Below are 18182 nucleotides of genomic sequence, written 5' to 3'. Positions count from 1 at the left end.
AACATGATGCCAACTTCTGGCCTACCTTAGTGTTCATCCTGCATTACAAATAGCTCTGGGTCGCCATCGTCAACGTCATTCTGAGCGGCGCCAACTACAGATAGGCCACAGAGGTAGCTGGTGTGATAGAGCAGTAAGGTCGACATGAATCCCGCTGAGCCCCGAGTTTCACTGGCAGCAACGGATTCTCACGCGAATACGTGCAATAAGAGTAGGAAACTTCCAGACTATGAAAGAAGCTCACTATGTTGTGTGAATCACTGGATCTAGAGGAACAGAAAGAAGAAAGTGATGTTTAGGAACTTGAGTATCTATTGTACTTATTGATTACCCTCCCCGAAAGGGGAGGGTTTCTAATCTAAAAAGACACGCCACGCCCTCCTAATGCTCTCCAGGCATAACGAAAAGCTCGGCATCTCCATCGTCGAGGTCATAGCCAGCATCACCGGCATCAGGAAGCATCAGGGCGACGGGAGCCACAGGGTTGGGCACGAAGCCCGCAGGCGGAACTCCAAGGAGAGCAGCAGGAGGCGCGGCCGGGGGCGGGGCGGGGGCGGCAGCGAGCACAGCGGCCGGAGCAGCGGCGTGAAGGGCGGCCGGAGCGGGAGCACCCGCGCGGGTGCGGGTGCGGGTGAGGCACATGGGGTGAGGGGCATGATTACCCGCGCTGCCCACATAACAAGGGCAGTACGCCCCAACGTCGTTGACCAGCCAGGGGGCATTGCGCATGACCCAGTTGATAGCCGGCTCGTCCTGCAAGCGAGGTGACCACTTGCAGTGGTTGCACGTGGCGAACGTCTTCAAGACGCGCGACTGTGCATCTGGGTCCTGAAAGCGGGTATTCCACGCCACATTGCCATTCTTGCGGCACTTAGAACAGTGCATCGGGTTGGCGGCTCCAGGGAGGCTTGGCTGGGGAGCTTGAGCACCCATGATGGCATTATGGATGTTGGGGGCATGGTTTCCGGCACCGACAGCGTTGGGAATCTGCTGTTGATGAGGCTGAGCAGCCATGTTGGCGTTGTGGTTGGAAGCCGCCATTGCGGCACCGATAGCGGTGTACACCTGCTGCTGGGCATGAAGAGCGTGGCTGAAGGCCAGGGACTGAGTACCATGAGCAGCCATGATGGCGTTCTGCGAACTGGCAGCAGGGTTTCCGGCACCGACAGGGTTGGGCATCTGCTGATGGGCTTGATTGTTCTGGCCGAAAGCCTGGCCGTGGACCTGAAGCGCGAGCTGGTGCTGATTCTGGGCAGTGGGGTCATGAGCAATCCTGAGCATAAGGTGATTAGCATTATCATATGTTAGTGTTGAGAGATTGGTGCTTACGGGACCATGCCGTGGTGATGGTTGGGGACAAGCACATGGTGCTGCTGGGCCTGATGCTGCTGGATCTGCTGGGCGTCATGACCATGGGCGCTCATGTTGTCGCCAGAGGCGTTGCTACCAGAAGCCTGGCTAGCGGACTGCTGCTGCTGCATGTTGCTCTCCATTGTATCTGGCTACGCAGAAGATTAGTATCGCACGGCTTTACGAAAAGAATATTCGTGGCGATCGTCCAGGGATGGAGACTCACAGGATATGGTTCTGCTTGATGAAGATGAAGCTGAAGTGTTTAGGATACTGGGGGAAGAGTTCAACCACTGATAACAGTGACGGCGTGATGGCTCGGGATGCTGATGTCGACAATCCGGCGAGTAGGGTAGATGACGATGCTGTCCGATGATGAGAATCGCTGCTTGTAGCTACGACTGATGAGGATGGCGATGGAAAGAACTCGTCGAATTGTTGACTATTCGCTCGAAGATGAGGATAGAGAAGCTGAAATATTCCGCGCGGTCAGTAATCCTGCTCTTCGACAATGATACATCTCTCGGGAGATAAAATAGAAGATAGAAAATGAAGAACTCACGATGAAGAGGAATGCTGAAGCTTCTTTCGATGATAATACGCGATGGCGTACTTGATGTTTGATTGAATTCTGACCAAAATCGCGGCTGAGGAAAAGAAGAGTTTTCTGGAAGGTGGGCGATGCGACGAGAAAGAGAAAGGTAAACAAAAGAAAAGCCCTCGACGACTAATCACAATTGTAGACAGATCATGATTGTCGACTAAGCATGATGAGTTGTCCTGAGGAATCATGATGTCTTCAAAGCCGCAGTTGGATGGAGTGACGGGAACCATGCAGGCCGCAGTAGAAACGGCTCCCGGGAGCTGTACAAGCCGCATGAAATAGGGAGGGCGGGAGCAATCCGGAGTTTAGTAGACTGGACGAACGGTGGAAGGCACTATATCCCAAGTCTTAGAAAGACATGCAGTGTTCAGACGGCTGGAGCTATCCAAAGTTGTTGTGATAGAGCTGGGACGACTGGATGGACTACAACTTACGATGAAGAAGTTGAGACGATAGAGATAACATCAATGGGACGAGTCACGAAAAGCAAACACTTCAGACGAACAGCCAAGAAGATCAAGGTGTATGGGTTCACAGATGGATATAATACATTTCGTAGAACATGATGAGAACTGTTCACTAGTTGACGAGACGAATCTGCGTATGTGAGATGTAACGAATTTAATAGTTCAAGTTACCCAGGCTCTTTGATTACCACTTGTCGTTGGCTTTCAAACTTCTTTCCACAACTCTGCATTTGGTTGGGCATCATTGTCACTGTCTTGGCCAAAAATGTGAAAAGATTTGAAAGTAAAGTTGGAGGAGAAGATTAAAGTGACTACAATATGTGGGTGAATGCGTTGTGCATTCATGCCTCATGACGTTACTTTGCTTCGGATTCATGAGCAAAGGGCCGTACTGTTTTCAAGCTTTTAGCCTATCCTCTAGCTCAAGACTACAAGTTTTGTCTGCAACTCTGAAGTCCAGAAAACAATTTACATTCTAAGCCAACCAGTCGCTGTGTTCAAGTTGAATATGGCAAAATTTCCAAGGGCTCAGGTCGCGGCGGTCAATGGCAAACAGGTATTACTAAGTATCGTCAGGACATGGAATGTTGCGGGAAGATAGATGCAAATACAAACAACTTAGGACTACTTACTCGATTGCTTGGAAGTTGGAAGCTAATTGCGGGGCAATAACAAAATGCGCCTAATCATTTCGCACATAATTCAAAGTTACCTCGAGTTCATACTGAGTTTACAAGTCTCGTGAAAAGTGATTTATAGGTTTTGTTGATGGAATATAATATGGACCGAATATTAAAATACCATACACATCTACAAAAGCCCCTGGCTCGCACACTCTGTCTCGATATCAGACAGTGTGCGCTTGCCGACGGTGACATTGTTGTTTTGGCCATAGCTACGGACAAGCCGGTCCTCAGCCGTGTAGACAGGCCATCCGATAGCGTCCAGACCCGCAGTCGAGTCCTTCACAAAAGCGGCATACGCATCCATCATGATGTGGCTGAGCTCATACTCGAACACGGTGGAGTTACCACGGAAGTCGGCGTGTGTGCCAAAGATCATGGGAAGCTCGCTACCATGGTAAGCACCCATCCACGGGCGGGGCGAGGTGTTGTTGAACACGGCAGAGTAGTAGTAGCGGTATGTGGTCCTTCCCGCGGCCAAACGCTCACTGGGTTCCTTCAGTTAGAACCGGGCTACTTGCGGCGGAGAAGAGGAAGGCTCACTTAGTGGTCTTGGTGGCAGGGCACCAGAAGAACTGGTAGGACAAGGCATCAGCGACGGCGGGATCGGGACCGTTCTCCGCATCGTAAGGGGCAAGGAAGAGGCCCTCTGCGGCGTTGAATCCGATGATTGCGGGCTGTTAGTTGTTAGCAAATCACTCTCGCTAAGAACATCTCCAGGAAGTCAACTTACAAGATCGGACAGCTCGCCAAGAGCAGCCTTCTCGGTGTAGTTGGCAAAAACAATCTTGTTATCAACCTGGGGAGAGAAGCCAATGATAGGCGTAACCTCGGAGTCCTTGTAAGTGGCCACAAAGTTCTCAAGCTTCTCTGCAGGAATCTTGCGCATGCATGCCAACTCAGCCTCGGCGGTTGTCGAGTTGCCGCAACCAAGCTGCTGTGCGACGAACGTGAAATTGGAGTGGGACTCGTCGTGGTTCATCAGCTGGTCCAGGTGAGCCGTGCCGGAGTCCATGATGAGGCCCCTGACGATAGGGTCCTCGGCGTACGCGAAGCTGTAGTAGTCGACGGCGATGGAACCGGCGGAGTGGCCCCAAATAGTCATGCGCTCAGGGTCACCACCAAACTGTGCGATGTTGTCGCGGATCCACTCGACAGCGAAGCGCTGGTCCATCAGTCCGAGGTTCTGCTCCTTCAGCGCGGCAGAGTTGGGGAAACCGAAGAGCTTCATGCGGTAGTTGAAGGTAACGAAGATGTGCGACTGCGAGCGCTGGATCCAGTTCTGAGGCATTTGGTAGGGAACATCGGTGCCGCCCGTCTCGAAGCCGCCGCCGTAGAACCAAATGATGACCGGGAGTCCCTCTCCGGAAGCTTGCTGCTCGCCGGTAGCGGCAACGGCGCCGGCAGGGGCCCACACGCTAGCAGTGAGGCAGTCCTCGTCCATGCCGGCATCGCCGATCATGAACTCAGGCACATCCACACGCTGGATGGCAGGGTGGATGGAGATGTACTGCCAGCACGAGGGCGGTAACGCCGTGGCGTTGAGGACGGTTCCATTGGCGAAAGGAGTACTTGACTGGGGAGCAACATAGGGCTGAGGGGGTTCCCAGCGCAAATCGTCGAGAGGCGGCGCGGCGTAGGGGATGCCAAGGAACTCGGCGACGTTGGAGGCATCGGGGGCGATCCGGCCCTGGACCGTGAGACCGTTTTCAAGTTGCACGCTGGGACCTGCGCTCGCGGAGGCGAGGAGGCCGGCAAAGGTAGCCACGAACTTTGCGTTGCACATCATGACGGAGGCGACTCTCTGTGACTGAAGCGACAGACTGGAGTTGACGAAAGTGGCTTGGCAACTGTTCCTTCAACAGCATCAGGAGAGACTTTAGAATTATATCACGGAAGTCCTCCGGAAGTCGGGGGGCTTCTTCGCAATTTTTCGACATCCTAGCAATCCCGACTCCTGAATGACATCCTTCAATGGACCGGTGGTCCACTAACATCGCGACTCTGCACTGCCCGAACAGGAAACAAGACGTTGCACGGTTCGCCTTTCATCGGAAATTGGTGGGCAGAACCCCACACTATTCAACGTTGACATCGGCAGTTCTCCAGTTGAGAGATGGGCGTCATTGGTGAGTTGGAGGGGTTAAACGTCTCTGCTATGGGTTTGCGAGTCAACTCCCTGCCGCGCCCTCCACCTGGACCTGTCGATCAGCAATCGGATGCTGCTAAACAACTCTTTTCCCCCTGAGTACCCGCTTGATGATCGGAGGGAACGGGGATTGGGATAGTATTGAACCCACTGCAAACGTGGTCCGCAACTCGTCAGCAACCTGTCAGCGGAACTCGGATAGTTGATAACTTCGATAGATCCGCTGCGATTTCAGGAGCTACGCCCGTATCTCCAAGAGATCAACTAGAGATAGATTCAGTACTTCACTAAAAGCCACAAGGCACAACAAGTACTTGTTCAGAAATGGAGTGGTTGTGAAGCAACTTTGCGGGAGTAATGAGAGTGCGCATCGGCCAGGGCAGAGCCGAACAGGAGTGCAGACCATGGCCCTGCTTTGAAATGAGGTGTCGAGCACTAATCGCATTGACCCACACTTACAAGAAGTAAGAAGACACACATTGAAAAATCCAAGATTACAGAACAAGTTCGATGATAAAGTAGGTCACCGTCCTTAGCAAGTAGATTCAACTAAACATTTCGATGACCGCCTATGAGACCCATGAAAGCTATGCGATTCCGTCTCAAGCCATTCCGCCCATTGCGCAAGGTGGTAGAACGGCCATAGATTTGCCCACTTGGTGTCATACAGTGACACACAGAGCCCTCAAGCTTGTCCCATTCGACATAGATTCGGCTGGTGTCGTTCCAATCTCATCGCTTAGCACGGGTAGCCAGAGCTGCACTGGGTGGCGGTGCAGCAGGTTTGCTTTCCGTTCTTGCAAGCAGTGCACCAATACGCGCGAGCCTCCAACTGTTCACCTCTGAAGGTCAACGCAGGAGCTTCGGCTTCGGCGATTGGGGTGGCCGAGACACAAGCAGCTGCCAGAGCAGTGATGATGAATGCGGTGAACTTCATTGTGGTTGGAATCGGTTGAGAAGTCGAGCGTGCAAAGGTTTGTGCTGGTCTCGTTAGTCTTGCACACCAGAGGCTTAGTTTGAGACGCTTCGATACTCACAGACCGAAGTTGGACAAGGTGATTAGAAGATCGATTGACTGGCTTTTTAGATACGAGAGATAAAAGCAGTTGAAGCGCGGGAAAAGGGAACATTTATAGTTTTTTTTCGCTGTTTTAATTGTGCTTTATGCTTCTAGGCCTTCTGGATTATATTCCACCTGCCATGGACACCTAGACTTCCTTCCTTCAACGTTAATGAAAGCCAGGCGCGCCAACCACGCTGTCCTGTTCAATCCGAATTCAAGTTCTGTCAAAAAATTCCGCGAATGGCATTCGATTTTTTGGCTTCTCGAGGATCAACAAGTTGCTCGCGGCTACGCGTTTGAATCCTTCTTGGACCTTGGAAAGTCTGAAGATCACCGACTGACAAGCGATGATAGACTTCGCGCCACAGCAGATGAAGGATTCTAATACCACCTACTTAGTCGCCCTTGTCAAATTCCCCGCATACGTCTCAGTCTGAGAACTACTTGTATAAGTTAGGAGACAGGATCGGACATCTTGATTTGTGCGCTTCCTTAAACAGAAGCCTAGAACACGAGTCTTCGTATGCAGCTACCAATAAGCGATGATCCTTCGACATAGATATGTCCAAGTCAAGTTAGAGTGAGGAGCTTGACGACCCGCTCCAGTGCCTACTAAGTAAGTAGAAGTCGGATCATTCGGCATGCCGCACTACTCGGGCGCGGATAGTTCAGAGGCATTCCCCATGGGGAACTCGAGGTAAGCGATGTTGCAATTGTTGGCAATGACTCGGTCTTGATCTTTCAAAGCCCCTTCATGACTGCGGTTTGCTTAGAGCCCGAACATCCCAGGCTCAGGTAATCATTGACAGGAAACTTACCTAGGATTCGTGGTTTGGCTCTCATTGTGGTGCTTTACCTCCACATCACCCATACCAACAATGAGTACTACCCTGTACCTCAGTCCGAAGAAACCTTTCTAGCCTATTTGTGAGTAAACACTACCACATGGAGTCGCAGAGGTTATAATACGCTGTCGAGTCGATAAATCGCCTCTTGGTTCTGGTCAGATATTACTACCTTGTCCCGCGTTGCGGGGGCCTATCTCCAGGAAGAGCAAAGTAACGGAGAATTCGCCCTTCGTTGCAACGGGAAGCGGGGTGTGCTTAGACGCTTCCTCCGGCGTATCTTGGCCCGGTCCAGACCCTTCGCGTCGATACTCCAAAGAAACCGTCGCTCAATCCAGCACGTAAGAATCCTAAGGGCGCGTTACATCACATAGATACAGCTTTGCTACTACACGTTTGTCTTGATGGAATATGTCACGCAGTACGAAGACCCGGACGTCGATACCTACCAGCTCGTTTCGCCTTCAGACGCCTTTCTTAAATGACCCCAATCCTGTTCAGTTTAACACGCATTTTGGAATTAATGGTATAAGTACTTGTTTCATGGGAATATTCCAACGACAGGAACTAATGTCTGGGTCCTAACCCTCTACATGGATTAAAAGCCAAAACGTTTCAAGAAAGCTCTAGCCGCTCCTGTTTTCTTTGGCTTGTCGGATTCATCTACAGACGCAGTTGGTCCAGGAACGGAAGCTTCAGGCAGAGCCCTGTTACTCTCTTCGTCGATACGAGAGTCTGGTTTGGGCACAGATCTCGGTTTTCTCGGCCCCATGACTACCGAAACTTGGGCCCGTTCAACATCCGAGAATGCAAGTCTATCCAATTCCACTTCCGTAAAGGTAGACTTAACGATGACCAGCCACCGGACCGAGTCTTCACTGCATTCTACCCTTGTATCTGGAAGTCCCAGGCACTGCTTTGCTCTACGCGCTGCATCTGAATTTGGGACAGTAAGACGATATTCCGGTACGCCGTCAACAGAGGTCGGCGATTGGATTTCTTGTACTTGGAGGCCGTCCACGGTAATCTGCCAGACTGTCCGATCTCCCATCAACCTCTCCGCTGCCTTCGCTGTGACGCTTTTATGGCCATTAAGAAACCTGACTTGAGATTCGCAGTGTCTTTCTGAATCGTAGCTGAGGAGGAATTTCCCGCCTTTGCCGGGCGACTTGTGGCTCTCAAACACTACTTTGACTGGAGACCATCTTGATTCGAGGAATCCCATTCTTCTTCGGCCTGGGTGAGAATTAGCTTTGGAAGCTTTGGTTGTTCATCACAACCCCAGTTATTGACAGCTGTCAATACCAACCTACTAGGACAAGTTGCGATGCGGATGATTTCGGTTCAGGCTTCGAGGGTCATGTAACACAGAGCCCTATGGGAATCATCAAACATTGAAGATCTTTTGATAACTGAGGTAGAGTTGATGTCCTGGCAGAACGAGAAGGAACCCGCGATAAATCACATCAGACCCTTAACTTTCAAGGTGGCGGAGCATGTTCAATTAAAGTGCTTCAGCCGCCGCGGCACATGACAATCTATGGGCGAGGCAGCAATTTCATGAGCTACGGCTGAGGATTTAGGAACGTGGCAAAAGCAAAACACCACACTAAGACTCAGCTTGACTTGATAGTGGGCGATCATTGCGTTGGAAGTTTCAAACCGTCGTTGCTGGTCTCTGCTAGCTTTTGAATCCATGTGCCTATCAGAGGCGCGGGATGCTCCCTTTTCCCTACTAAATCGCTTTTATGCTAGTTCTCATTAACTCAAAACCGCCCTATCCTGAGCTTCGAGGTCACCCAGGACCCTGTTTAATGTTGTGATCGAGGCACGTAGTATTATCTTGCACTGACACCAATGCATGCCTACTGCCGGAATGCAAACTCAGCTTCTGAATGGTTTGGCATGGCGTTTGCTGCACTCACAGTGAATGGTGTAGGTTTTTCTCCAGCCGTGCAAACATCTGAGGCACGCGTGTTGGATGATCAGAGGCTAGATTCAACACTACGGCAGTTAGTCCTCGCCATGGCGTTTTGTGGCGCTGTACCAACACCGGTGTCACCACGAAGATCCTACGGGCATCTCAGCTTCAAGAGCTAAAGTACACACCCGCTGCGAGCGACGTCTCCTTAAACCACAAGGGATCCTCAAACCTTGACCTATACTCCCATGAGGGCGAGGTTTGTGGCAATGTGGAAGTAAACAAGCACTTTTCTAAAAGTTGAGACTAAGAAGCAGCTTGCTAGTTCTTTCATCGTTTGGAGCCCCCCCCCCCCTTTCCTCCCTTTGAGTTGTTCGTTGTTGTCACGTCAAGTTCCTGCAAGCTCAACTCTATCTTTGGAAGGCTTCGTGCGATCCCTACATGTAGCCTTGAGGTTCCAGGAGGGATTCTTTGCCAAAACAGCATAGGGGTCTAGCAGGCTTCCTCCAGAGTCGAGCGATCATGCAGCCACCGATAGCCCAAGGCAATGCGCCAATCACGCGGAACGAAGAGGCCAAAGAGATCCAAGACGCAATCAACACTATCTTAGAAACCGCGCAAAAAACACATGAGCCGTCTGAGAAGATGCCCGATAGTCCCATTAATGCTCCGCGGCTCTCAAGAGACGACATGGACGAGACTGAGCTTAACAGCGAATTTGCATGGGACATTGCTACCAAACTCCACGCAAAGAATTTCGTAAGGCTGGTGTCTAGGAAGCCGCCTGTCTTGCATACCATTTACCGTCTGCTCAACAAATTGCAAATGGGTGATTGGGGCTACCGCGTCAATATTGCCGAGATGCAGCGCATGCATCTCCGAGCTCTGCAAGTCGGCCTCGTTGATAAGGCAGTCGAGATGCAAGTCCGGGGTAATGCAATGGGACCAGAAGCCATCGCAAAAGATGGCAAACTCCTAGCAAGTCTGCTTAGAGAATACAGTAAGCAATCTAGAGAAAGCGCTCCGTCCATCCCGCGTTCAGCCTTCATCAGATCAGGGGCGCGGACTTCGGTACATTACTAACAAATAGAAGCTCAAGCTGTACAAGACTATGAGTACATGACAAAAGTCTCTCAGCAACCATTCGACTTCTTCGTCGCGTCGAGTGAACGCTACCAAGATAGCTACGTTCTCGACAAGGTGATGCGAAAGAACAGGGTAGGAGCTAGAGACTTCGCCGATCCGCCGCGAATGACATACGAGTCCATGAAGCTTCATGCTCTGCCGACTGGGCCCTGGGGTAGTGAAGAGAACCCCGAGCCTCTTGGCGGGACAAGGAACGCATCGGCTAAGGCAGTGCTTCGTCGCAACTTTTGGTGGAAGATTATGGGCGCAGTGGTTGGAGGGGCTTTCCTTGTCGGCCCTATGTGGCTGCTAGTACTTCAACGAGACTTGTATCTTAACCTCGGAGTTGCTACGGCGTTTACTTTTGCTTTTGGATTTCTCATTGTCGGGTGTGTTGATCAACTGGATCAAGTCTTCGCGTCTACTCTTGCATATGCTGCGGTTTTGATGGTGTTCGTCGGAGTTATGTTTGACAAGCAGTTTCCTGAAGGAGCATGAGCAGAGATTCCGATGAATCATTGGTGGTCGAAAGATGGCATTGCTCAGAATTTCTAAAACAATCGAGAATGTCTAGTGTCAAGGCAAGATCTCCAGGGGTAACGAAACACTGAATCGTGCCCCAAAGCAAGACTCACTCGCAATGAATACACGGTAAGGTGGCCAACGGACCCCACGAAATCCGCTGGCTCAAGGCATTTGGTCGCATTTGCATATCAACGAAACGGGGATGATCAGCGATTCAAGAAACTGGGTGAGCCCCACGAAAGTGGACCGACCGAGGACTCATCCGGTTTTCACGAAGACTCCTTGGATTGTTTTTTGCCTTCATGAGCGGCTGAAATACACTGCTTCCAGATGTAATTCACTCTGAGATTCATCTTCATATGCTAGCAAAATGTGTGAAAGCTTCCTGTCCCCCCCAAGTGACCACCTTCTGGAAGACCACCACTTGAGTCGTCTCATTCGGCGTTCCCATTGAACTCAACTTTACCCCTGACTGTATCTTGTTCTACAGACAGTATGGCACACCGTGAGTCTTGTGGAGCTTGCTGCAAGCTGTGAGCCCAAGTAAGCAGTGATCTCATACTGGCGATCCCGGGACGATTGTTCACAAATTTTCTGCAGCCTGCGTCGATGGGGGTTTTTGTTCAAGATCTGGGGGGAGAATTGCTAACGAAAAGATTCGTATCACATGACAGTTAAGCCGGGTGAAATGCCTCTCGTTTCGAAGAGCTCATGGCCCCTCTGGGCTCTAGAAATGTTGCTTCACAATACCTTGAGGCAGTGTTCAGGTAGCTCGGCGGATACGAGGTCCAATTACCAAGAAGTTGGAATAGCAAACGCTTGGATGAATACACAAGTAAAGTAGCAGGGAAGTGCGTTGATTACAGACCGTGGGAAGAAATCAGGCCAGTTGTTGACGAAGAACAGGTTTCTGGTGTCGATTCCTTGCTCGGGTATCCCCACGGATGCCAGGTTCCCGAGGCTGCTTCGATCGACGAATCAAGTTATCTGGATTCAAACAGCCCTTGATCTTTTCTGAAGAAGAGACAGGGCTTCCCGAATCTTGTAACACTGTGTTCAGGGTGCTTCCTTCCATGATGTGCAGTGATCTGCCGCAACCCCTAATTGGGCAGTCAACCGTGGCTCGGATTGTTGGTGCCTAAGAACATCGAACATGAACGTACATGAACATCAACCAATATTGGTTTCCAGCGAAAGAACAAATGTGTCGCAACAATACATTTGAGTTCATGGCTTCGGGTGATTCATGCTGCATACCACCAGTGTTTCCGGCAGAGACAGTCTTTTGACCCATTCAGTCAAGGCAGTATCATTGAGATATTCCAAACAGGCAATATCTACCGTTGCCATAGCTGGGCTCTTGCAGGGCATACGAGTGAATGCCATCGAAAACAGGGCGAAGACACAACATAAAGTCGGGCATAATGTTACGTTAACAACCTGGTATTTGCTGAGTCTTTCTTGTTCTCGAGACGGCCCTTCAACAGATCGCAACCTACTTTCCAACATGGCTATGGCTATGACGTATACAGCGCTCCCATCCAAAGTGCCCACATTCTCAGCCACAGGACCTGCTCCACCACAGTCAGTGGGCACGATTGACACCCTTAGTATCCGTAACTGGACTGCCTTTCGGGGTTGTAAGATATTACTGCGTATAATGACTTGATCCAATGGTGAAATGTAATTCCCATCTCCGATAACAAAAGTCACACGAACAAGTTTCCGTAACTGGGTCGTATGTCTCACACCGCACTGGTCTTCTCTTCCAACTCCGGCCAAAGTGGCTTGCGTTGGTGGCTCAGCCCGGTTATTTCCTTTGTGGGAACACTTGCCAGCATTAATTCCGGCGCCGCGACTAGGGACAGTTAGAAACTTGTCATGGGCGTCACCACATGCAAGTTCGAGATGCTCTTTCACAGAGGAAATTTTGCTCCGGCCTAGACGCGTCTAATGTCTGACGCTTTGTGAAAGTCCTGTCGTACAAGGGCGCCAAAATTGGACTACGCAGTTCTTCTTGACTCTGGATGTGAATGGTGAGGCGGGACGGGGCTGGCTCCGTTGGCCCGTGAGCGAGCCGTCGTCCAGGGGTTCAATAAACCTGCAGCTGATGGTGAGGAGATCCGATCTAGCCGGGACCCTGCCGAACAAGCGTCGGAGCTGTTCTTCCTACTGCGCGGCGGCCTCCAGGAGGAAATGGTCCGCTGTCCAACTAATTGTCCTGACCACAAACAGCAGAAGGAGAAACATCACCACTCACGGCTGATGTTGGCTCCATGGCTTTTTCAGCTTTTTTTTTAGCTGCTTGAATGCCATGTTGTGTTGATTGTTATCTACCAATATCCAGCTCCCGAGGTATGGGTACGCCCGACAGACTGAACACAATGTATGGTTGTGTTGAATAGAAGAGTGGTGACGTGAGCATGACGATGACATCGTGGCCGTCACATGGCCCCTTGCTCATTAACAACAGTGAAATCTCAATAACCCCCGCTTGTTCTTTGAGAGCTGCCAGGCATTGACTGTCGTGGTTGTCGTGGCTCCGCAAGAAAGTGAGCAAAGTCGCGCTCTCCGGGCTGCTCTTCTGAAGCGACTGGTCTTTAGCATGACAATTAGCATTGGCCAGTGTGGCTTCGCCATCCTTCATGTGCCCGGGGAAAGAGGGGTCCAAGGCACCAGAATCGAAAATAAGGGTCACTGATTGGATACATGGGACGAATACAGCCACAATTAAGGTATTACGGCGATCATTCCAACGGTTTAAGGACTTAAGGGCCCGAGGGAAGATAGCAATGGACCCTGACAGTAATTGCCGGACACTTGACAGGCCAGATTTCCAGGGCGAAGACGCGAGAAAGAGAGACAAGAGGGCGGGAACGCAAACGAAGACCAGACCTGAAGGAGGGGGAACGACGCCAGACGGCCTGGTTTTCCCCCTTCACCTGAGGGTCCCCGCGTGACACTAGACAGGGAACATGCATGCGGTTATTGGGCGCTGCTCACCACCCCATCCTTTCCAGCGCCGGATCAGGTTTTTCTGAGGTCCCTGGAGACTGGAAAGTTGGACAAGGTTTCAATCTGGCAGTGGAGTGATCATTGAAAAGGGTGAGGCCGGGGCGGGCTGGGTCTCAAGTCATGTAGCACACACACGGGCAGTCCGCAGCCACGGGGTTTTGCGGGAAAAGGAGATCTGCATTTATAAATACCTTATCCAGGGACACTTTCTCATCGCGATCTGACTTGAGTCGCACGCAGCCCTTAAACGGTTTAAACTTGCAGAATAAACTTCCCAAGATGTCTTCGCAAATCCCCCGTCCCGCTTCGACTACCACGAACTCGTCGACCTCGACTTCGTCTACCTCGACTACCCGGCAGTTCTCGGGCAGCATGGACGCTTACACCCTCTCCATGTACGAGCATACGCAGCGCCTTATGGCCGCGGCACAGATCCCGTACACCAGCCCCCTCAGCATCACGTCTCCCGGCGAGCGAACGCCCTCCGGAACCAGCTCCGTGGTTGTGAGGAACGGTGTCCCGCAACTTCAGTCCGGCAGCCTTCCTGCTTTCGGTTCGAGCTGAGTGGTCACGCATTCAATAAAAAGCCGGAAGACGCTGGACACTGCGATTCCGCTTCTGTGAGCCGAGGTAAGCGACAGCCCTGAGATGGCCTCCGAAAACGCCGCAACTAAAGCCTCGTTGTTCATTGTCACTGACTCCCTGTTGCTAGACCTTGAAAATGCGCATTCCCTTATTCTTTGGTCGATCCTAGCCGAAGCCCAAGCAACTGACGAAGTCACGATCATACCGCGGTCCCTTCCCGAACGCTTTACGAAGATCATCTGCTCCTCGCCATACCCTTGATGCGACGTTTTCTCTTTACTTCATTTCCTATCACGAAGTTCATCCGATCGACTCTGATCTCGAACCTGCAAGACCGCCTACACTCCCTACAGCGATCATCCTGCACACATTGTCGCCAGAGACACCTGCTCTCGCCAACGTCGGGATGTTCAATTGTAGTGGAACCGATTTCTGCTCCTGGGTTCGCTGTACCTCGAAAGAGGTCTTCGTGCCTAAAGCTGTCATCCCACGCGGGATAGTTGTTGCGCAAGAAGCGGGAAGCTCCGGCCGATCCGTGATGGAAACTTCATGTTGTCTCTTACAGCGTGATAATGTCTAATGCGTGCCTAGGCATGGGCCGCTGCTTCACACGCTATTTTTTCTTTGGTTCGGAACATTGCGATGTTATGATGGAGTTTTGCTCTTTACGAAAGGAGGAAGCAGTCTGACGCAAACGTAACTAGACAGGGCTTTGCCTGATCGTCTATGATACCCCTATGAAATTCAATGAGCATACTCGTCTTCTTTCTGAAACCTTGAAGCAAATCTCCTCCACTAGTGATGTCGAACTATCGCGCCGCTGATGACAAGTCATCAAGATAGACTCTACCTATCACCAGCACTGCCCTTCTAACAGGTCCGCTTCATACTCCTAGATCTGTCTGGCACTGTCAGCATACTATCAGCACTGCACAATACCCCATTGGCCAAAAGCCTCACGAACCTGATAAACTTCGGCAAGGTCGATGGAATCTGAGTGACGATGTCTGGCCCTCTTCTCTATGATACCCATACATCGGCCTGTCATTGCCCTGCAATCTCAACGAAGTGCCTTGCTTCTTCATTGTGACTCGGCCCCTTTGAAGCAGGCCTGCCATTATGGCAGAAACTTCTAGGTCTGTCAGCGATACGGCCCTTGTTCCTCGAAGCTTCGGCCGACAAGCTCCAAACTTTTATCCATAGCTGCCTCGGCCCCTTGGGGTATTCCTCGTGCATAATCCTTTGATCTTATGTTTACTGGATGTAATCTCTACTGAAGCCAGCCTTCCGCTTTCAATCTTTTAGGTCACAACTGCTTGAATTCCATGGAAGTCTTCTGTCCTTGGTCCCCTTGTCGAATTATCTCCAATGTCCCAAGTCTTTTGATATACCTCTTGATATAGCCATTCAATCACTTGATCCTTTTTTTTTCTCAGATGTCAGCTTTCTGGGACGGTTCCTCCCTGACAAGGGCGATGGGCAAACGGATGAACCTCATCTCCGCATGTTGATTCATCTGATCATTGGTTTCGTCCTATGAAGAGACGATGCTTAGGCAGCCACAAGGGACGAGGGGCGTGGAGCCAACTGCCCGGCCGGATGAAAACCACACCCAGTGAATCAAGTGCTGTCCCGGGTGAAAAGAATGATCCAAACAACTGGAGGCCTTTGATCTCTCCTACAAGTGCAACTTTCTTGGTTGTCAAAAGCTCGCCTTTCCTTCCACCTTCTACCACCCATCTCAAGGACCTTCTCTGCTCATCCAACAGTCTGTCGGCAACCTGAAGTACAACATATCAGAGCAGCGTCATCGGAACTCTCAAGATGAGCTACCGTCCAGTGAGTGAGATACACTTCAAGTGATGACTTGAGGCTAAATTTCATCGATACAGATCCCAGACCTGTTCACCGTCGTTGACGGTCGACTTCATCATATAACGCTGCACTGGCAGTTTGATCTAGCCAGGAGGTCAGGCGATCAAATCTGTTACTGGGATGAAATCCGCCGGCAGCTTTTCGTCTACGGTCTACCCGGAGAGTTCCCCTACGAACCTGCGGTCGCCCGCGGTCCGGTGAGAATCTTCATCGACGTCACCAACCGCCCAGCCGTCCTCCCGCCCGGCTTCTGGGCCACTGAGAGGGTCCTCATTGGCCCTTCTTGGGGTCTGCCGGGCTGGCACCCCTGGTTTCCGACAGACCCTCTGTTCCTGAGCACCGAGAGATCTCTTGGAGGACGTCCTGGGACAGTGGGCGACCTGCGCTGGTGCGGTACCTGCGGCAAGTGGCTCTTGGCCCCTTACTTCTTCGACCACGATGGTGCCCGCGCGAATTCGCGCACCTGCAACCGGTGTGTTATGCGCCGAGACCTCCGTTCTCGGGCGTACAATACGAGGGACGCCTGGCTTGTGGCCAAGCAGCCGACGATGATGTGGCTTCGCCCCGGCGAAGCGGGCTACGACCACTAGCCCGAGCCCGGAGCCCCCGGCCGGGTACGAGGCCGGGGGGGCAGGGCGGCGGAAGGATCTGTAAGTCATCTCACTCGTGCCTCTTCACTTTGATCCCTTGCGTCATCCACTTGGTCGATCTGGTAAGCCAGATGATGCCCAACGTCGCAACTCGGGACGAAGGCAGACAATGCTGGACCACGGATCGAACTGTCGACCCAAGATCTGAACAGCCATCTCAAATGTTCCGATAACACTGCGCGGGTGGAGTCCCAGCCATCCCTGAATCTTTTGAGGGACGAGACGAGACGAAAGAGCTGCTGTCACTGGACGGCGTCAACTCCAGACTGAAGGGGCCAGGGGCTTCCCTGGCTGTCCGGGTTCGTTCGTCTGGGCTTGCCGACTGCCGCAGATGCTTTGAAACTGGCTTCTTCCCTCATATCAGGTTTCATCAGAGTTCAAGAGGCTGACTTTCGATTAAGCAGATATCCTTCCACGCGGTGACGGCGGTACGAGTCGAGAGAAAACCGATGGGAAAGCCAAAAAAACATCAAAAGAAATAAATCTACAAAAAAAAGGGAGGGAAGAAAAGAGAGGTAGGCCAATTTTCATCCTTCTATCCTACCTCATCACTACTAGACGGCAGCTCGCCCATCCTCTCACCTTCACGATTCACACATCTAATATGAGCCTTATCAACGTTGGGCATCAGCAGGAAACACGACGTCCCTCTTTCAGCTCATTTTTCCCTGGTCCTTTGGCTTGATTATGAATTTCTGCCCCTCAATCGACAGTGGAGATTTTGGGAGAAACAAAGTCGAGACATGCAGGAACCGTTGCTGACCTGTTGGCGCTAGAATTAAGCGAGGCCCAAAACAGTGCGGAAGGGACTCATTACGTCAGCAGCCGAAGATGCTGCGATGGCTGCCATTGGCCGGGGAAGCAGGCGCCGGGAACGTCGTTCCTCGTGCCGGGAAATTGGGCAAATCGACCATCCTTGTCGATCCCAAGAATTCACCCCCCTGCTCGTTATTGTCTGTTCTCTTGCAGATTTCCGATTCATCACTCTCGCCTGACAAGGCCCCAGGTCCAGAGGGTCCATCCAATGTCCGTTGCGACGGGAGAGAGGACGTTGTGGTAGGTTTGCGGCTTGCCATTGTTTGCTTCCTCTTCTTTCTCTGTCTACTTGGTTGTGTGTGCGTGCAAACTACAAACGCGATTCGAAAAGCTGACTCAAACTCGACCATCTACAGCTGCTACTCGAACGCGAATCTGCCCGTTTGGCACACGAGAAACCGCGACGTTGCGTCATCCCAACTTGAAATTACCTTCGTTAGTTCCCGACCCGTTTAGGAGCAAACGGAGCAGCTTCCCACGCGCCAAAGTAACGCTAGACCATTGCCGAC

At 51.5% G+C, this 18182-nt stretch overlaps 6 protein-coding genes across 6 annotated transcripts; 3 read left to right on the top strand and 3 right to left on the bottom strand.

Annotated features, from left to right (window-relative positions):
* Positions 1 to 381: 381 nt before the first annotated feature.
* CCOS01_12960 (uncharacterized protein) lies at positions 382 to 1493 on the bottom strand (the record flags this gene model as incomplete). Its single annotated transcript, XM_060461107.1, has 2 exons — positions 382 to 1273; positions 1330 to 1493. 2 exons carry the CDS (start codon positions 1491 to 1493, stop codon positions 382 to 384), a joined length of 1056 nt encoding a protein of 351 aa, XP_060308309.1.
* Positions 1494 to 3231: 1738 nt separating this feature from the next.
* Positions 3232 to 4893, bottom strand: CCOS01_12959 (carboxylesterase; the record flags this gene model as incomplete). The annotated part of the gene is made up of 3 exons (XM_060461106.1): positions 3232 to 3592; positions 3648 to 3781; positions 3838 to 4893. 3 exons carry the CDS (start codon positions 4891 to 4893, stop codon positions 3232 to 3234), a joined length of 1551 nt encoding a protein of 516 aa, XP_060308308.1.
* Positions 4894 to 7759: 2866 nt separating this feature from the next.
* Positions 7760 to 8386, bottom strand: CCOS01_12958 (uncharacterized protein; the record flags this gene model as incomplete). The annotated part of the gene is made up of 1 exon (XM_060461105.1): positions 7760 to 8386. The coding sequence occupies one exon, from the start codon at positions 8384 to 8386 to the stop codon at positions 7760 to 7762; it is 627 nt and encodes a 208-aa protein (XP_060308307.1).
* A 1218-nt stretch (positions 8387 to 9604) lies between these two features.
* Positions 9605 to 10705, top strand: CCOS01_12957 (uncharacterized protein; the record flags this gene model as incomplete). The annotated part of the gene is made up of 2 exons (XM_060461104.1): positions 9605 to 10082; positions 10176 to 10705. The coding sequence occupies 2 exons, from the start codon at positions 9605 to 9607 to the stop codon at positions 10703 to 10705; spliced, it is 1008 nt and encodes a 335-aa protein (XP_060308306.1).
* Positions 10706 to 14026: 3321 nt separating this feature from the next.
* Positions 14027 to 14593, top strand: CCOS01_12956 (uncharacterized protein; the record flags this gene model as incomplete). The annotated part of the gene is made up of 2 exons (XM_060461103.1): positions 14027 to 14300; positions 14460 to 14593. 2 exons carry the CDS (start codon positions 14027 to 14029, stop codon positions 14591 to 14593), a joined length of 408 nt encoding a protein of 135 aa, XP_060308305.1.
* Positions 14594 to 16156: 1563 nt separating this feature from the next.
* CCOS01_12955 (uncharacterized protein) lies at positions 16157 to 16797 on the top strand (the record flags this gene model as incomplete). Its single annotated transcript, XM_060461102.1, has 2 exons — positions 16157 to 16171; positions 16225 to 16797. The coding sequence occupies 2 exons, from the start codon at positions 16157 to 16159 to the stop codon at positions 16795 to 16797; spliced, it is 588 nt and encodes a 195-aa protein (XP_060308304.1).
* Between the last annotated feature and the right edge of the window lie 1385 nt (positions 16798 to 18182).

This window comes from Colletotrichum costaricense (genome assembly GCF_030867565.1).
Source record: "Colletotrichum costaricense strain IMI 309622 chromosome Unknown Scaffold_16.1, whole genome shotgun sequence".
Taxonomy (NCBI): Eukaryota; Fungi; Ascomycota; class Sordariomycetes; order Glomerellales; family Glomerellaceae; genus Colletotrichum; species Colletotrichum costaricense.
Note: the sequence above shows the minus strand (reverse complement) of the source record. Positions and strands in the feature narration are given on the sequence as shown.